Source organism: Aulostomus chinensis, chromosome 19 (genome assembly GCF_037954235.1).
Source record: "Aulostomus chinensis isolate RoL2024-O1b breed Wild chromosome 19, RoL_Achi_v1.0, whole genome shotgun sequence".
In the NCBI taxonomy this organism is placed as follows: domain Eukaryota; kingdom Metazoa; phylum Chordata; class Actinopteri; order Syngnathiformes; family Aulostomidae; genus Aulostomus; species Aulostomus chinensis.
The window spans coordinates 13,542,340-13,563,129 of NC_141338.1; the positions used below are offsets into that span (position 1 = coordinate 13,542,340).

The 20,790-nt window shown below is 41.0% G+C and overlaps 1 protein-coding gene across 4 annotated transcripts in view; it reads right to left on the reverse strand.

The window, feature by feature from the left end:
* LOC147244158 (matrix metalloproteinase-17-like) overlaps positions 1 to 20,790 on the reverse strand; it is a 67,843-nt gene that overhangs the window by 35,041 nt on the left and 12,012 nt on the right. For all 4 annotated transcript variants that reach the window (XR_015110441.1, XM_086187842.1, XM_086187841.1 and 1 more), the window contains exons 2-3: positions 5,122 to 5,254; positions 4,872 to 5,007 (exon numbers count right to left, since the gene is read on the reverse strand). Coding sequence is in view for 3 of the 4 variants with exons in the window: in XM_086187842.1 (XP_086043968.1) it covers positions 4,872 to 5,007; positions 5,122 to 5,254 (269 nt within the window). In the remaining variant the exon portion in view is untranslated. The remainder of the gene's footprint in view (positions 1 to 4,871; positions 5,008 to 5,121; positions 5,255 to 20,790) is intronic.

Sequence of the window (20,790 nt, forward strand, 5' to 3'; positions counted from 1 at the left end):
GTATCAATTACTGGCCTCCTTGAATTACTTTTAATCAGTATAAGCCCTGAAAGTCTAAACCTCCTATACAGGGCACCTGTTCCCTTGGAAACATTAACTGTAGACTGCATGGTGATAATTAGTACTATGATGGACCCCTGCTGCTGAGTTATGACTGTAACTTCACATATTCCAATTACCGTCTGCCTTTAAGTCAAAATGGTGCTGTAATCTTTTCAAATAAACCTCACTGGGTTTGGAGTGCTTGATGATACAGGCAGGTTTCACTAAACAGAGGCTTGAAGCTTTATGGTTTGTTCACACAACAGCAACACACACTGTTAGCATCCAGCTCTGTCCACTCCACACATCTATGATGGATTTCTTTACAGTGCTACATTGCTCATGCCTGCCCACAGCTCATCCACTTCATTGGAAAGATGAGCGTCTAAAGAGATGAATGAGAGCATAAAGTCACTTATGCCAGCTCATGTACTGATTTAGACTATTTTACAACAGGTTCTGTCTTCCTCCTCGTGTCGTATAAATCTTTCTTTCACTTCCCCCCTCCCCGTCTCTCCTCTCTCACCACACCTAAACTATTAGGGAAGCTCACTGCACCTATCTGTTAGCATCGGGCTGCTAATGACTGCCGAGCTGTCTGCTGTGATAATGCGTTTACATTATGAGATAATGAGAGAACAGTTGGCTGTAACACAACTCCATTGTTAGCATCTGATACATGCATACAGCCTGGCGTATCGCAGTACGTGACAGGAAAACTGAAATCAAAAGGATGGAGGTGGTGCAGTTTGGCACTGACACAAAGACTCACATCCATCGATACAAAATCATTTACTTGTTGGGGTTTTTTTTTTGTCCATAAAAAAACCCAACATATTACTTGAATCTAAGTTGCTGCAATGAAAAAGATAGTCAGCCCAGTCACACATCTTTTAAAGCGGCTGCCACTCACCACCTACACTGCACATTTTCAGAGCATAATGACAAAATTGAAGTGTGAGAACAAGCAGACGACAGTGTGAAGCATTAGTCAGACGCACACCGTCTGCTGTGTTGAAGCAAAGTGAATTGGCAACAAGTGGCTGAGTCTTCACTGCAGCCAGCGATCTTTACCTGAAGATGCACACTTTATGCAAACCATGCTAGATCAGTGACTCCTTACCAAGTCACTTTCAGCAGGAGTGCACTCATTTATAATCAGTAACGTTATGAGCACAAATAGCAGGCTTGATTTCTCACTGGGAATGTTGTGCAGTTGCAATGGTACAGTAGAACAGCGACACAATGGTTGCCACAGTGATGACTTCACGCACCGTGAAGGACGCACTTGTGACTTCTCACACAGCTTCATGCACCATATCATTTAAAACATGATTTTACTGTAAACAACATTGTGGACAAACTTTCGAGCCTTAAACATGGACAGCAAGGGTTTCCTGACTCTGTTCGAGCTGCTAACTCCATGAAATGATCCTTTTGTTTTTTATTTGCTCTGCTCAACTAAAAAAAGAAATCACGACAATGTGAAGAAGTGCTGCATGAGTTCTGGAATCTCACTGTCAGACATTTCTATAACCGTGAGATTTTTTTGAGCAGGACTGCACACATTTTGTAAAAGATCATTTTTATTACCGTTTATTTAATTTATTAAACACATTTCAAAATGGTCTGTAATTTGTGTGCGAGCAGACTCATGATAACGTTTATTATATTGCAATCTTGTACACGGTCATCTCAATATAACTTTTCTGAAAACTGTGCGGCAGAATTGTTTTCTCGTTTTCCAAACAGACAATATGATTATTTTCTTGACAAAGCAGCATTTTAATGAATTTGAATAGCAGCTTTTGATCGACGGAAGAAACATCACTACATTCTTTCCACCATTGAAGAAAATTAAAAACGGCTCGTTTTATAAACATCTACCTTGGATTCTGTTATTAAGGCTTTCAAAAAGCATTTCAATGTTGGTAAATTTGTATACAACTATCTCTGTGATATACAAATATCTTTATAATTGGTGCGACAAGACCCCATGATGCTCAAAATGGAATGGAAATCCTAAAATGACCACAATGCACTGGGCTTGTTAGCTTTCAGCACAACTCCTGGGTTGTGTAACATTTAGGCTACATCCAGAGTAGTTTTGATACCAACAACTGCCGACCACATAAAAGTTTCCACACCATAACAAAATTGGATTTATGTCTGTGGTAACACACCTGGAAATGCATTTCTCATGAGCGCTTGAGTGTAAATAAGAAGCAGCTGTCTACTCTGTGCATCTTGCCCGGTGGTCAGTAGAAAATATAAAGTTGGAAAAGAAAAATGACCAGAGGTTTCTTTGCTTGGACTGACAATGAGGTGGAACTGTCACTCAGAGTGGCACGAGTGTAAAATGGCAAAGGGGGCAGGAGCAGACCCGAAGTTGTGTAAACAATCAAATCAACTAGACAGAACTGTGCCAGGAGCATTAGCAATAACTAGAGGAAGCCACGGTGATGGGACAGCAGTACCAACACACATGGATGGGAAGAAATGACAAAAGGCAAACATCATCACACAACATGGGTTTGGAAGACGGTGATAAGAACGACAAGCTTCACTTCAAGATCTGTACTCTGTTGGGATGCTTCTTCTTGAGAATTATGATGACCTGGAGGACTGAGAATATTCACAAACACATCTGTTGGGATGTAATCTGGATGCAGGAAGATGGTGACGGCTTCGCAGACACGCGGGATAATGAAGGAAACGACTTTGACAGGCCAAATGCATCAATGGGGTTTTTTTTGTCCAAGTTGTGTCAATGTGCGGACGCACAAGGTATGTTTTTTGAAATGTTATTAAAATGGATGTAGCCTTATTCATAAAACACAGCTGCTATTGCGCGAACCCTATGCTCAAAATTCACCCTGCCTGCACAAACAAATAATTAAAAGTGATATACTGATGTCGTAAACATGTGACTGTGACATAAACAGTTCATTTCTTTAATCTGACTGATTTGTTGGATCAGCATCACCAATATTTAATATGCCTGTCAGACTGCATCTGACTCATTAACTATTTTGCACATTATCGCCATTCTCTCAGCCGTTATTCATCCATACACTCTAATGAAGCAGAAATAACATGAAATATTGGACGATAAAAATAGTTTTCTGAACCGAGCAGTCAGGGAGTTGCAATGCAATCCACAACTCTTCCTGTCCACTATTCTTCAAATCCGAGTGCTGTGAATACAAATCATGTGGATGGAATCTGTCTGACTTCACAAGGGAGACGTTCTATTGGCTTTCCTGTTCTCTCGGTTCATGCACGGTATTGATGTTCTGCATAAGTACACACACACAAAAGGCTCACACACAGGCTTATGGATGCTCATTGTTGTTGTGAATCAGCACGGACCGACCATATGTTTCACCGCCTCCGTCTTGGCTGTGTCACGCTGCGACTAGGCTGCGGTCTCTCAGACAGTCATGGATGGCCAAATTATTTAATCATGGGAAAGCTACAAAACATCTTTCTCTCCCTCTGTTAAACTAGACATTTGAATTTCACATGAATGAATGACAAGAGTTGGTTAATTTTAAGCTACAGGAGGGTTTTGAGAAGTTTCTCCAGCTTTTACTACAGTTTTACAGAGCTTGTGTTTGTCTTTCCCTCTAGATTTAAAAAAATGTATTCAGGTTACACTAAAATAGGATGCGATGTTTTTTAAGTCATTGTCCTATAAATGCAACAGAACAGCATGGACAACTATCACAACACAATTGTAATCACACACAAGAGGAAGGATGTTGTTGATCACCACAAAGTGGAGCCAGCTTCTGACTAGTAAGAGCACAGCAGGGAGCTTCACACCAGGCTCGCGATCGTTTCAGAGTCTGGTCTAATTTTTCTACGAGCCCAGAGCAAACACATCAAGCATGGAACATCTGGTCAATAATCTAATTAAAATGACTTTCAAAATAAAAAACTGATTAATGGTGGGGCTGGCTGTCTAGATGGTTGTCACTGGTATCTAAACAGAAAGAGACAAGCAGGCAGGCAGGCGGGTGGCAAATACTCTTACACACACGCGTGCACGCACACAAACACGCACACACACGCACACACAATGGAGAAAGACAAATATAGACAGAGAGAGGTGGGTGCGTGTGGAGAGAATGTTGAAAGTGGACGGGTCTAGTGGGCTAACACTTTGCTTCAGCAGTCCACCTTGTGTGCATGTGTGCGTGTGTTCAGAGAAATGCTGAACTTATTCTATCATACACAAGCCTGGCAGAATCATGGAGTATACAATTTAAACATCTGAATTTTAAATTCTGTGACACAGACATTGTAGGGCAATTTCTGGAACACCAAACTAAGACGAGTGTCTGTGGATGTTCCCAATATCCTTCTATGGGCTAATATATACATTATTACCTGTTTGTTTCCATGACATGATGCTGGTGAAACTGCACACGGGATAGGTCCTGGAGCTGACATTATGGTTTGGTGGACATGAAGATGGTCTTTGTCAATATTGACGGGGAACATTCACCTACTCTGGTTCCACCAAGAAACCTTGAACTGTAAGCCATTATCAAGCAAGTAACTTGTCATGCTAAGCTAGGCAGAGTGGAATGCAAACGACACTTGAGAGCAATGACCCGCCTACTAGTTTCTAATCAGATATCAGGGAAAACCTCATTCCCTGTGCACTGCTCATATAGCAACATAGTCCCTATTGAACGGGTCGGCTAACTGGTGCTAAAGGAGCTTCACAGTTTGAACTGAAGGTCTATTGACTGCAACTGTCTTTGAGGAGCTGGGATGTACACAGGTGAGCAGCAACAGCGTTTAGTAGACGTCCCTACCTCCACGACAGGTGTCTCTTCTTCCATTTGTTTGGAGGAATCAGACTTCGTTTCCTGCGGCCAACTGGCATCTCAGCGTCAGACACATCTGGCAAAGAACACCTGGGTGTTTTCATTAGACCCAGCGTGGCTTGATCTGAAGAGCAGAGGAGAGGATTATGAAACAGAGTTTTTTTGTTTGTTTGTTTGTTTTTTAGATGGAGGGCAGTAGTTTCTTCTTTGTCTCTCACAAACAAACACGGCCACATACCCAAGACTCCAGTCTCCTTCAGGCCTCCAAACTTCTGCATGGCTTTGATGGCCTTGGTCAGGGCCTCCTTGGTCTGAAGCTGCCCAGTCACAGGGTCAGGGGGCGGGAGGTAGCCAAACTTGCTCAACCAGTCCTGGATTGGGGGGGGGGGGGGGGGGGGGGCACAGTAGATTCAAGAGTTCAAGAGTCATCCAAGGCATTTCAACCACTCCAAGAACACAAGAGAAGATCTGACACCTGTTCATGTTTGCAGTGTCTGCCTGCATCTATGAATTTCTGTGCATGTAATGCATGTGAGCCTCAACAAATAAACAAAAAATTGCCCCCCCCACACACACACACACACAATAAAGCTGCTTTATTGGCAGTGTAATGCATCTCTGAAGGTAACTTACAATGGTATTTTATGGACTGTGAATGTGCGTCGATAAAAAAGGAAGACAACAGGCAGTTTCTCTTTAATTAGAGAAAATTGCATTGATCGTCTTTCTCAACCACACAGTGGGAGGTTCGTCCAAACTAGTTGGGGCCCTGCTCAAACACAACAATGTAAAGCCGTGACAGATTTATATTTAAGCACAAATAAGGATGTTATTTGTGTGTGCTGCAACAACAGACTATTCTCGGGGCTGTTGCACTTAGAAGGAAATAAAATATTTTGGATTGTGTGCTTTTCTCCTCCAAAGTCAGTTTATCATATTCATGCCAGGTTTGATAAAAAAATGATGCCAAGATGCTGCTGGATTTAAAATGACAGCTTTTTAAAATATTTTTTGTTGTTCAATTTGTGAAATTACAGAAATTTCCATTTTTTGCCTCTCAGCAGTTATCAATTTGTAACTCAGCTCTGCAAGTCCAATCTGCCCAAACTTCATCTGTTTGATAAGCCTGAAGTCATCTATGTGCCAACCTCTAATTTCTTTTTACACCTCGTGATCTTTATGTCTTTCTCCTTTGCTATTAAAGCAGCTGACACACAGGGAATTAGACATTTGAGTCAATCTGGGCAGTTTGCTGACATAAATATTATTGCCATGCCTATGGTGATGCTAATATCGAACTTTAACATGCGGAAGACATCAGATCAAAGAATAACACGGCTGAGCAGGCACGCTAACGAAACAAAAGACTAGAGGCAGTGCATATATATTTCCATTTGTGACCAATGAAGTTGCGACCAATCACAGCACAGCTGAGCGCATTGACTGGTTTTAGAATGAATAAGATGTGATTGATTGATCCATCAGGCCTGCTGTATCTCGGGTGTTGCTCTTTTCCTTTTTCTCCTCTCTTGCCGTTTCTCCCCTGAGGTCTTTTTATTGTCTCGCTTCTCCTTTTCTCTTCCCTTCATCTGTTTCAGCTTCACTAAAGCCTCCTCCTCAGTCCTCATGATCTGACTGTCAATAAGAGATGGCAGATTTTAAATAGGTTTTTGATCAGCGCTCATCAGAGGAGGGGTGACAAAGATCAATAGCCAGGCATTTCATTGGTTCAGACAATGCCGGGAAAATCCGATTAAGTGAATGACTTAACTTTAGTGAGGCTCTCTGCTGGCAGATATCTGCCTCATGTCTTTGCAATCCCTGCAGGGAGTTGGAGGAAAGTTTACAGAGGAAATGAATGGACCCCTAAAACTATCAGAGAGCACACAACTACCACAACTACATCCTGGGAGAGTTTGAGTGCAACATCAGGGCTAAGTGGACGAGGCGTCTATGAATCAGCTGAGAACATGACAAAGTGCCTCTGCACTTTTGCTTACTGAAGGAGTAAATGGAGATGAGGTTTGTTACACTTGGAAATCTCCATCAGCCTGATTGTCATCGTCTTTGCCTAGCCCATGTATATGAATTAGGCTTGACCAAATATAAGGGAGATCTCTCAGCAGGAACCAACACAGTTCACAGCACCACAAATTACAGCCTTCACAATAGGACCAAATCAAGTATATTATACTCCATTCATTAAATTTAGCTGTCTTAACCAATTAGCGGGGGCATGTACCTTATATTTGTAAACGTTTTCTGACCAGAGAGGAAGTGATGTCAGGAGACATCAAGTACAGCTGTAACATAGATAACGACCCCCACATTGCAGGGCTATTGGAGGGCCACAGGTCCAGTTCTCCATGTCGCCTCTGAGTTCGTTGGGTTCTATGGGACACAACTGGCCATGTCAGTGGGTGGGAAGGGGGACGAGGGTCTGTTCTGGTCTGTCAGGGTGTCTGAGGGGAGCTGGGGGGGGGGGTGATCCTCCCTGCTACGTCCTCCTGGTGACTCTTGCTGTCAGCTGACAACTCCGTATGTGAAGGATGAAGCAAGAGGGAGTCTGCAGTTTAAACTCTGTGGCAGTTATCATACCTGAAAATAGAGCGGTTCTGACAAACGGTAGCAGCAGTTACGCCTGTAGCTTAGCTTGTTGGTAGAGTAAACAACTTAGACGAGGCAAAGATGTTAAAAATCTGTCGACATCTGCAGCAAACAAGCATCATAACCTGGTGTCCTCCCCACCACCCCTGAAAAGACCACACCATCAACAAAGCCGAGTCACTCGAGAGCTGAGTCTTAGGAACTGAATGTTCTTTTGTAGAATTATTTCCTTCAGAATAAGGTTTCAGTTTCTATGGCTGGGTATAATTTAAAATTGGTGCCAGACTTCAGTACTCTTGAACAATCCTTTTTTTCATATATTGAAGAATACATCTTAAAAAATTAGACTAGCATGGCCCGTTGTTACAAATGTTTGGTTTCAGTTTTCAGCTCCATGTCATTTTCACACACTGGAAACAGTTTCATAACCTAAAAATACAAACCAATTTAGCAAAGTGTGGTTAATCTTCATTTGCTTGTGTCAACTGTTATGTGTTGTGCACACTAACATTTTTTTTCTAAACATAAAAACAAAATTGAAACTCTGAGATTTCCTCTAATCTTTCGATATTCAACAGTAATGGAGCAATTCAGTGGGAGCAGCTGGGTATCAAGGACCAATATATCCCTGCGTATTTATTTTAAGTATATGTATTGTAAAAGAATGCAGCCTGCTTACAATTAATATCTAAAGTTAGAGGTAATATAAACAAAATCTGGATCCACTTTTCCACTGTTATTTGAAATCAAATAATTTTGTTGCTTCCACAACCACAAATCCTGGGATCTCATCAACGGTACACAGATGTGTGTGCACAGAAAAAGAAGAGGGTGTTGAGTTGGTAGTCTCAGTGATGGATTAGTCTTTGCTGTCTGTAAAACCAAACTCCACTCACTTCATCAAACTTTTTTGTGGAGCCAGCTACTAATTTAAACTCTGATGTTGTAGGGGGAAAAAGCTGAACTGAGCTAAATGATATACAGGGATGTCACTGCGAGGGCGTACTTTGAAGAGACTGTGCACAAGTCTTCGATTTTCAAATAGAGAAAGCCCCCCCCCCAAAAAAAAGAAAATCAAAGATTACAGGATAAGAGGAACAATCAACTCAGCCACATTTACTGTAAAGCTGCAACATCCACTCTCTCCCAGACAAAAGGAAAGACCGCAAGACAAATGAAGACTGTTAGAGAAAAGGAGGAAAAATAGAAAAGTTTAAATAATTCACATGCATTTCAGATTTAAAAAGGTACCCAAAATAATGGCTCTTTTCTCCTGGGATCTTCATCTTTGAAATAAAAGACAAAAGAAATACACAAAAAGAGCTGCAAAGCTGTATATAAAACTCTCCCTTCTCCACATCTCTGATTAAGTAGAACGTGAAACAGCGGATATAACTGACGGATTTTAAAATTACCCTACTTGTCAAATCTGTCTTAGCGGACAGACAGATGTACCACAACTCGTCTCACACTACTGAATTACCAAACTGCATTAAGAGATTTTCTTGGATTGTGTTTTGCATGGAAGAACAGTGTGTTATATTTGTGTGTCAGGGTTTTGGAACCAAAGAACATCAAGCAGAGTTCACATCAGAGAGGTCAGTCATCGCCTCAAAGGACAATAAGTATAAAGCTTTAGGTTTTTTTTTTCCGTTCTCTGAAGTCTATCCAGAAACTGATACTGGTGTGTGAGGGTAGAATATCTGCAGAGCCAGGCAGGGGGATAGAACTGCCTTCAAATGTAATGCCCTTTTTGGAATTATTCGTGTTTCAATGCAATTTCCAGTTTTTCAAGTTATGTAGTTTTGATGGAAATTGACGTCCAAGACTTGACAAAAAAGAACATGACCGTTCTGAAATGTCTGCATTCAATTCACACTGACGTGATTACAGAGCTAGGATCAGCAGAAACAACTGTAGTTCAGCTTTTTTCTAGGATCAGCATGCTACGTTAAAACAAAAGAAATCAAAGGGCAGTAATCCTGAAATAGAAATGACTTGGCACGATGAACTGGCACATTCAAGTAGCCTTCTCACGGAGCTGCAGAACAGAAGCAAGTTCCACAAACAAAACAAAACTGTTTTCCCTGTGATGAACGAGGACCAGGCTCAGCTGCAGTCCAGCATCTTCAATGACTTCGGCGAGGCAGATGCTGCCTCACGTGGGGGAGCTTGACCCCGTGTTCTAACACAACCCAGGGGTCTCTTACAACCTAGCCTATGGCAGCTCAGATAATCCTCCCAGTCCTGGTATTTGATCGCTTTAGTCTTGATTCACATGTTCAAGTCTTCCCAAATTAAAAACAACAACAATGCCACTTCAACAGCTTTTTTTCTGCGACCATTACTCCTTCGTGAAATGTCCATGGTGAGATTTGACCAGTCTGTTTTATAGCAACACAATAACCCTAATATCATGACTATATTTTGTTAAACACTTTTAGAAGATGTAAAACAATGTCTCAGGACAGTTGTTAACACAAGGGGCTGCAGTGACAGACACCGAAAACGCATTGACATCCGTCTTGTGCGCGTACCTGCTGTCTACATGAAGTGCAGGTCTGAGTTTCAAGTTTGGGGTCTGAGGGTGAAAGTGCTCATCAAGTACGTTCAACTGCCTAGTTTAGAGGAAATCAGTGCATTCAGGCAATCTAATGAAAAAAAGCCATCTCATGAAACTGGAGGAAAGTCAAATCTGCATATTGGGAAATTGGTTTTCTGACAATGAAATGACAGGATTGATAGCACTCTCACATCTGTGCTCTGAGCATCTACAACTGGCACCAATCTCACTTAGCTTAGCATAAATACTAGAAATAGCTCACCAGTGGTAGAGAAGCTGTTAAAAATCCAGCTCCAAACACAGTGGAGATCCATAATTGTGTCATATCTATTTGGTTCGAATCTTGCAATGTGTCAAAATGACTCTTAAATCCAATTGTTTTATTTCTTGATCGGTTTATCAGGCCTTAATGTATATCTCAAGTCCCCCAGTGCCTTCCTGTCAGCAGGATGAAACAAATACGTTCAAGTCAACTCTTGTATTTCATGTCGACTTGGTGGAGGAGTGCACTGCAGAGATAACCCATCCAGTTACAACAGGGTTCGAAGCAAACTCAATTAAAACATAATCATAAAGAAGTTGTGCAGCTTAGATTCCAAAGACGAACCATTTTCTCGCATGTTTGTATATTGTTTGAGTCAGATTTGTGAGCATCATCAGATAAACACAGGTGAGGAAGAGATTCTACTCTGACACGACTCTTATTCATTTTAACATGAGATTCGGATCAGAACAGCACTGTGACACATGAGGGATTACAATTTTACTCCTTTTGCAGCTCGACAAGACGCCTCTCATTAACAAGTGAGCGCACGCACACAAACTCATGTACTGACCGGAGCTCCTGCATACAGATAACAAACACATTGAAATATTTATTTACACCACACAAACCATAATTCAGCAGGGACACCACACACACTGCACAAAGATATTGTGCTTTTCATTTTCTCACACATGCAAACATAATTGAGGCGTGGAGTGGAGCATTAAAGGCTCCGACTTATTTCAAGTCTGTGCAACAGTATCTGGATGTGAAGGATAATTTATATCTGTAATCCTGAACCCAGGTCTTGGTAATCCTTTAATACAGAAAGGGTTAGCGTAGACAAGAAGCTTTAAATCCGTAAAAAATATTCAGAGTCAAAGAAAGACAGTGGCAGCAAGGCCTATAAATAGTTCAAGCAAAGCATTTAGAATTGAGATCATGTATGCCAACGTCTTTTGGCACCTCATTAGAGTTCATGGCATTTAGGCTATGCTATGGTATCTATAATATAATAACAGCATACACTATGGTATGTATTTATAGTATAATATGGCGTGTGTGATATTAAAGATGCATTGCTGTTAAACATAAATTACCCATGCCGATGCCTATTAAATCATCTCTTTCATTGCTTGTTTATGAATATGAATATGGAGCTGAAGCTCAGAGACTGTGATGATGTCCATGTGCAATGGAGCTGCTCGCTCAAGCCAGCGAAACAAAAAATAAGACCAAAAAAAACAAAAAAAACAGATTTGATTTCGAAAACCAAGCTTCATGCGTGTGAGACATTGATTAATGTAGGTGCCGATTTGAAGCGGTGCTGAATTGCAGATGCATCAGTTATCAGTGTAGCATTTGAAATGGTAGACGGAGAGGCAGCGTGTGTGTGGGTGAAGGGGTTTGAAGAAGAAAAGGACACTGAGCAATGGGATTTGGCAGCAAAAACATTTGTCTCTTTGATTAAACGTGTTTTGATCATTTTTACTAATATGTGATTTGTTGAAAAGGGTCTGCAAGCATACGAGCAGCTCTGTGTGGCAGCACCACTATCATGGTGCAGTAGCTATGTTTGGAGCTAAATGCTATGCCATAGGAAACGTTAAGCAGATAACAGGGCTTTAAAGTGAAAATGGCTGTTTTCACAGGCATTTGGGGAGAGAAATCAGTGCCTACTCCATCGTCAACCCCTTATCCGGCTTAGGGTTGCGTGGGGCTGGAGCCTTGCTACCGCCGTGATGAGCTGGAGGCGACCCAACCTGTCATCAGCTGTACCTAGGAAAGGTCCCCGGTCCATCGCAGGGCTCACATATAGAGACAAACTTAAAGAGCATGTTTTTGGCATGTGGAGGAACCCCGAGTACCCAGACAGCCCACGCAGACAACATGCAAACTTGTGATTTCATGATTCATGGATTTGAATCTTGAACCTCTGAGGGGACCGTGGGAGCCACTGTATCACTGTGCCACCCAGGAAGGGTTAGCAGAAGTCTTTATCACTAGGTGTTCTCGCTAAGGTGCAGAACACTTGATTTGTCTTGGTGCCTTTTTGGCAGTTTGTGGTGTACATGATTCATGAACTTGCTTGTGTATAATCAACATGTACCTGACTTAACTTTGCCGTCTTCTTGGCCAGGTCACTTTTGCAAGAGAGATTTTTTTTCAATCTCAACTGTCTTTTTTCCTTTTTAATTAAATACGCATCTCAATACCGACCACACAGTGGAAGAGCTAGGATTGGGATTTAAATTCAGTGCACACCAAAACAACAAAAACTACATATCAACATGGAGGGAGCAGAGATAAATGCTGTGTTGAGATGTGTGTCAAGTTTGGAAAATCTGACTAAGGCTCCTGGAAGTATTCGTCTGTGAACACCATGTGATTTTGTGACCCGTCCAATAACTATCCTTTGGTACCTTTGTTAGTCCTGAGCCTTTAATGAACCACTGACACGGACATACAGTTCACTGTTCACTGTATGTAGTTCTGTAACTGTGGGATCACCACAGCAACGCTTCTCCGAAGCTGAATGCGTTTTGCCCTCATGCATGTGACCTTTTCTGTCTCACAATATCTCCCTGTTTAGCCCTGATGCACAGCTGCTGAGTCCCTTCATGCTCACCCTCACTGACAGGAAATGACTCACTGAGCGACATTTAACCTTGCAACCCTGAGGGGTCAGGAAGTCACTCGGTCCATTATGGTGTTTACATTAATCCTTGCTACCTCTACGATGAGGTTGGATCTGTAGCTGACCTTCTGGACTTTTCAAAGGTTATGAAGCTGCACTAGAATAGACAAGAAGTTTGACAGGGCAGGGAAGTGAGAGCTGAAAGTTTCTAAATGCCATCATTTGTCTTCATTAAATCGCTGCCAATTAAAGTGAAGCGTTCCGTTGCCCACTTGGTGCTTTTTACCTGACAACAAAAACATGTATCTTTTGTTTTTGCTCATTGAAGCATTGTAACACACTATTTCCTGTAACCACTTCTCTGCATCATTAATTCCAAGGCTCAGTGAATCATTGTGCCAAAAAAAACAACACAGGAAGACAGACAGACAGAGACAGAGAGAGAGAGACACAGAGACAGAAGCCTTTGAAAACAATAAGAGATATCATCGCAACAACAACAACTTTGTTCTCTGATTATGTTTGCAAAGGTCAACATGCTGAAAAGTTAGGTCCCGTTAGGTAGGTTAGCTCCCAATCAACAGTGGGTTTCTGTCGGGACATAAGTGGTATAAATATCAGGGTTCATGCACATTTTTAGCTATACAATTCTTTCCATGGCTGTTCCACACCAGCGAAGAAGTTTTCTAGAACCTATGACAAGCTTGGATTCAGCATAAACATGTACTCTAGTCACTCAATAGATTTCCCACTGAACCACATTTATATATTCAGGTATTGGTGAAACAAATTTGTACGACTCTTGCAAAACGTTCAAACAGCTCAGTTATTTCTCAAGAACTTTTTAAAGGTCTCCACATTGCTACTTTCAAATTACACGATTTTTCTAGGTATACACACACACACACACACACGTACTAGAATATATGACTTTATATTCTTATAGTTTCACAATTTCCATAATGATAAATATTTAGAACTACATATCAGAAGGAATATTACACAAAAAATGATGTTTCTGCATAAAAAGCCATGGCAACTGCATCCTTTGTAGATATTTTTGAAAAAGGTAATGAAATAAACACAATAAATAGATCAGGTGCAAATGTCTCACGTAGCATCTGCAGTGTCTGCAAGGCTACTTTATCATTCACAGCTTCCTTTATGAGATACAGAGTGATGGCGTAAAGGATCACACAGGAGGGGGGGGGGGGTAATGTGGAAGAAGAAGAAGAAATGGAAGCTTCCTTGATGCTGCTTGACTGAGACGCTCCTGCGTCTCTCACCTATCTAGAGCATTAACGCAATTTACCCAACACATGAAGGATTCTGTCTCATTTCTGCCAAGATATCGGATCAAAGAGTGAGAGTGTGTGGGGGTGGGGGGTTGAGCAGTTTGAATGGCATGTTTAATCAAAAAGAAAATTGAACTTTGATTGTCATGATTTCAAAGAACAAGAGTCAATCGATGGCTTTAAAGTTATGTGCACCCCCCCCCCCCCCACACCACACACACACACACAAACCCACCTTTCCTTTGACTGCTTAAAACCGCACAAAACCCCTTTCACCTTCCCTGGATTCTTCTGTTCTCAGGATTGACACAATTCACAATCAATCTGATATCTGGATTCGTAATTGGACAGATAATTATCATATAAATCTTGATTTCATCTCAGATACTCTAAGAAATGTTACAATTTCAGAAATGCAGTAAAATGAAGTACTGAGAGTCTCGTATTAACGAGTCAATAAATGTCCCAGCAAAGAAGCACCACCACCATATTTTTTTTTTTATTTTTGTTTTAATGAACCTTAAATTTGCATTCAAGTCAACTGACAAACTCACAGGGATTAAAGATGTGAAGAGAAGATCAGAGACCAGTTTTGAAAAGACCGTTCTTAAAAATGAAAAACACTACAGCCATAAGATATTAAGCCATGACAGAGTTCTCAAGCATTGTCTTGAATTTCCAGAGCAAGAGAAGCAACATGTGCGTCTCAGCCTCTGGGCTTCATCTTCTTCACCTCAAAGTAGAAGCAATCACGGATCAAAGGAAATACACAATTAACAATTCAGAGGAGCACAATCTGAAAAGTAAATTGTTAAAAACATACTCCTGCCAAGTAATTCCAGCCCACAGTTGAGCCCTGAGTGGACTCGTTACAGGATAAAAGGATGCGCGTCAGCCTGGTGTCCCTTCTTCATCTGCTTCAATTCAACAAAACAAAGAGAACGTGAACATCCCCCAAAGAAATTGACTCTGCATTTTCGAGATGATGTTTACTCATCAATCTTGTTGAGTGTTTATTCATAAAGGTCTGAGTCGATATTCCGCATTTGATATATTCCTTCCTTGTTTTCATGTTATTCCACTGAGGGACGTCTCCAGAAGCAGCCCACATTAGTTCAACAGCCAGAGGACTTTGGCAGCAACAGACTCGCGCTTGTTGATGTTTAAAGATCAATCCCCTTTAACAGTTATTGTAATTCTTTCGCACCATGTTCAAGTACTTAACCCACACATGTAAATGCAAAATTAAGTTTAAGGTTAATGTTTTAATGAATACAGACTAGGAATGTCACACCAAACCAGAACCGGAACATGGGAACCACTATTTATTGGTTCCATGGGGAAACAAAAGTTGGATCAGGTAGGGATGCAAGATTGTGATTTTTTTCAGCTGACACCAATATCCAATAATGACCTGCTCCTCATGGCTGAAACCGATAATTCACATTTTTGGAATGTAAAAACACAGATAAATTGCACTTTATGCACACATTAAAGGATAAGAAAAGCTAACAAGTAGGAAGCAAAGTAGGGTGTGAATAATATTCTGTTGCTCTGATACAAACTGCACCGAGGCTTTCCTGCACCACGAATACAGAGTGATGATTTGTGCATCAATGACGATTTTAGTCAGTAAAATGCAACCCATCCATCCACCCATTTTCTATTGCGCTTATCCTGTTAAGGGGGTGGAGCCTATCCCAGCAGCTTTTGAGTGAGAGGTGGGATTCACCCTGAACAGGTCACCAGTCCACCACAGGACCAACACATAGAGACAGACAACCATTCACACTCACAGTCACACCTACAGTCAATTTAGAGTATCAATCAGCCTCGTCCCTCTTGATGTCTTTGGACTGTGGGAGGAAGCTGGAGTACCAGAGAGAACCCACACAGGCACAGGGAGAACATGGAGACTCCACACCTGTGCCAGATACCAATACCTGCACTGGAGCCAGCACTCGCACCCAGAACCTTCTTGTTGTGAGGCGACAGTGCTTGCCACTGCACCACCACACCACCCAAAATGCAAACCACATAAAAAAAAAAAAAGTATTTTTGTCAGAACTAAGTCTCCAAATGTTGATCCTCACTGTCGATCACATGATTAATGATGAATGCTCCTGATGAAGAAAATCCAACAAATCCAGATAGCTGCGCACGTCTTCAATAGCGCACTTGGGGAAAATCAGAAGAAACTCAAACAACGTTATGGCACCGCATGGACTGTCATCCACATGGCCTCAAATTATCCAGCCTCATTACTGAGCACTACGTGTGCATGTCATGTATTTTATAGTGACTTGATCAACAACGGTTACGGCACAAGGGAGCACCGCTGCTGACGCTGGAGAGATCTGGGACAAAGCAGTTGAACATGTAGGAGTCAGAGAGAAGATGATGCTATAACATTCGATAACAAGAGACCACTAGACAACAGCCCCAAATAGAACATGTCAACATTTTGAAATATTTCTGGTGACCTTTGAGTTCTAAACAGCTCAGCATCAGCTTTTAAACCGGGCTCTCTCTACATAAAAACATATTTCATCTAAAATATTCAACCCTCTCAGTCGCAGTCCATTTAACTTCTGTTTTGCCTGACAAAGACGACGTTAGGAGACCTTAAATTCAATCAAAGATAAATTACAATTCCTCCTCAGATTGTGCTCAATGAACTGGAAAGACTGACAAAGATGGAGAAAGTGAAAAAGCACATCAGTCCAATCCCAGCCCACTACTTTGGAAGCCATGGCTTCCAAAGTAGTGGGGTTTAGGACCCGGAGGGGTCATGAGAAACAAATAAAACCCAAACAAAACAAATTTAAAAACACAGAAAAATGATCAAAAAAGGCCTTCCTTATTTAAATTTGGCTGTGTTTCAATAGGCTTGTAAGTGTGTGCTTCAACCATCTCTAGGGGTGTGTTAATGTGTGTGTGTGTGTGTGTGTGTGTGCGTGTGCTTGTGGGGGGGGGGGGGTCTTGAGTCTCTGGCAAATTTATTTTGGCAGTCCTGAGCTGATTAGTTTCAGAGCTCCTGTAAATAGCACGCACACACACACACACACACACACACAACATACTCCACACTGCTGAAGCAGTCAATCACTCTGCTTCAGGAGGTGTTTGACTCTGATGCAGAGACGCCGTGTGTATAATGGGACGCGAGACTGACTTCCTGAAAGGACAACACATTCTGGCACCCTTCTCTGTTCAGTCTGAGGTGTGAATGTCATTTCTTGGACACTTGGGAAGAAAATCTATCCTAATATATGTATGTGAATGTATGTGAGAGTTTGAAAACAGGGATTAAAATGTGACTATGGGTGAACCGTTTAATCCCTGGTTTAGGAACAGCTGGTTGTGAAGCATTGAAGGGGGATTAGTGATGTTTTTCTTCTCTTTTCAAAGGAGCAGCGTGGCTCAAGAGTAGCCATTTAGTAAGTAACTGAACCACCACTTGCTTCTGATGAGCCCTCTGAAATCTTACGTGATGGCCTCTGCCATCGGTGTGTATGAACGTGTGAGAGCAAGGTAGCACTTTAAAGGGCTTTGAGCACCTGTGGAGGAACCACTTGGCCTAATTATAATTACTTGTGACGAACCATTAATTATTTGACATAATTGCAATAAATGATTAAAAAAAAATAAAATGCAGTCATTATCTACTCAAACTCACACTGTTGGAAGGTCGGCAGTGGGCAATGGAAGGTTCTTTTAGTCGACAAAAATATTCTGCAGTTTAACAAGAAACGCTGTTGCGAAGCTGATGAATCTTGACCAACTTTTAAAACTGCGCCGTGTGACGTCTGGGAGCTGCGGGCTACGGTGGAGTTGGATTTTTTTCCAAAATGACCCAGCATGTCAGAGCCTCTGGACACTTTGATTACAGTATCGAGGCAACTGATGTTTTGTTTTGTTTTTTTAAATATATTTTCTTAAAATCAGCCTCCAGTCACCAAAACTGTTTGGAAGTTTATTTCTTTTGCTGCAGCAGTGTTTGGTGGACTAAAATGTGACCTTCCATCAGCATGAGGGTGAGTAGCAACTGATAAAGGATCCCTCTCAGATCCTTTTCTGCCTCTGATACAATCTCACGTCTGATGTAAAAGTAGATCTAATAAAAGCAAACTCTAGTAATGCACTTTTAGGACTGAAGAATATACAAGAGTAGGAATATGAAAAACATATTGAACACAGAGAATTACGACTGTATTACTGTGTTTACGATAGAACTTTTCATATTGGAAAGAATATTAACTTCATTACTCTCATTTTTATTAAAAAAAAAGATTTTATGCTGTGTATGATGTGATTTTGTAGGTAGAGCTGCACCAAACAAAGTCAGTGGAGAATATGCAGTCACCATGTCTCTGCAGTACCATAATATTTCAAATTGATTTAATTTTAACGAATTATCAATTTAAAATGGGGTTCTCTCAAAATATGAAAATTGCACTAGGCAAAAAAAAAAAAAAAAAAGCAATAATTTGCTATTAAAATTGATTAATTTTGCAGCCCTCAGCAGTGTGGTTACGGGTAGAGAGGGCACTTATAAATTCAGTTCAAACATTCATTTTTCCATGAGTTAAGTCAATTAATTTTGACTAATTTCATATAGCAAACTACTTTAACTCCTGAAGTTTTTTTTTTTTAAACCTGTACTGTAATTCAACCCCCTCTGACCAGCCTGGCACACTCTCCCCATCATCCCAGCTGGTGTGAAGGCATGCCCAGGGACTGCATTGGTCAGGGAGCCACCATCACACACTTGACCTTTGTGTAGATTACGGACAAAAGGCCAGGCGGTGATCAGTGCTGACACAACCACGATATCCTAGAGAAATCTTTGGAAGCCTTGCCTGAGGGAGACTACCCTTGGCCATACAAAACCCATGTCTTCACTTCAGAACTATGCACCTGAAAGAGAATACACTCTCTCCCGCAAAGATGTTAAAACATAAATCGAAGAACACACAAAAAGGTGAGAGTAATAACATTGACTTTGCTTGCCGCAAGTTTAGATAGCTTTGACGCGTTATCGGGTTACATGGAAGTATGTGAGAGGAAAGAATGTTTTCTTTTGCATGTTAAGAATTTGGCACATTTTGTTTTCATATTATATATATATATATATATATATATATATATATATATATATATATATATATATATTCTGAGTAGTGGGGCAAGATGTCCAAAATACACATTTAGGTATTTATTTTGCCACAGACACCCTGCACAAGTCTGCCTCCGTGGATTGCCATGGCATTGAGGTTTAAACCATGGTCTACAATAATTAAAAAGATAAAAAGCAAAAATGACCTATGAATGCTATATAGGCTGATTTATAAGTGCGTTCTCTACCCCTTTAAAAATCGAAGTACTATTGAATTGTAATTCTTGTAGAACTGCAATCCAAATCAAACCGAACATTGCGATGGTGTCAAATCTGGATAGGCCATTCTAGCCCAAACCTGGTCCTCTGAATAGGGTGCAAATGTTACTGATTGCAGGGTAATCGTAAAATCATGTAGGGCTCATCTTCTTGCTTGATAATTGACAATTATTGGTCATTTGTTATGCCAGGGACTGCCTGTTGTTCATTTATTCATAGAAACATTTTTGCCAAACGAAATTCTGGTCCACCTCCACGACCACGTCTTCACATCCAAATATGTCTGCATTTCTTTACGGATGAGTGTGGAAGTGTGCAAAAAGTACAAGGCTATACAGTACGCATCCAAAAGAGAAAAGTATGCTGTGGTGGATCCAACAGACAGAAGCCATTGTGCACACACAAGAAAACCAACACTCCTTTAGCTCTGTAAAATCCACGAATACACAACTTCTCATTTGTAAAAATCAGAACTCTCTGGTCATTGGACGGATGTTGATGCGAGGAAGTTCAGAAGGGACATAATGGGAATCTGAAGATGATTACGGAGATGATGAGAATTTAGGATAAACAGACGAAGCCAAACAGAACACACCCGAGTTGATCTTATTCTACCACGCTGAAGTTAATTAAGGCAGTGGTGATGCGACATGATAGAGCCTCACTGATTAAATTAAACCTGGTCAGAGTCATTCGACAGTGAGTACAAAAAGGAAGGCGCGTCTCCTTAACTATCCGTCGCTTAGTGGAAGCACATGATCAAATTAGTTCTACTCTCCAGACACAAATTTTAGCCTCAGTAACTTCAGTAATCTTAGCTATCACATCAAACTCTTCTTTTGGGCAACTGTTGTAAAAAAAAAAAAGAAAAAAATATGAATTTAAAGATGTAGTCCATTTAAGTAATGATGTTTAAATAACTGATCGTGTTTTACACAGTGATGCATGGATTATTCAAGTGCGAATCACAAGACAGCTTCCAATCTCTTATGTTTCCCACCGCGACAGAGTAGACTCGTATAAAACACTGAAGGCACGTGTGTCCATAAATGAAAATACTTGTGTGTAGAGTGGAATCAATAAACTAAGAAGTTTAACCATTACCTTGTGCCCCACCACACTTCAGGCAATATTTAAAAAG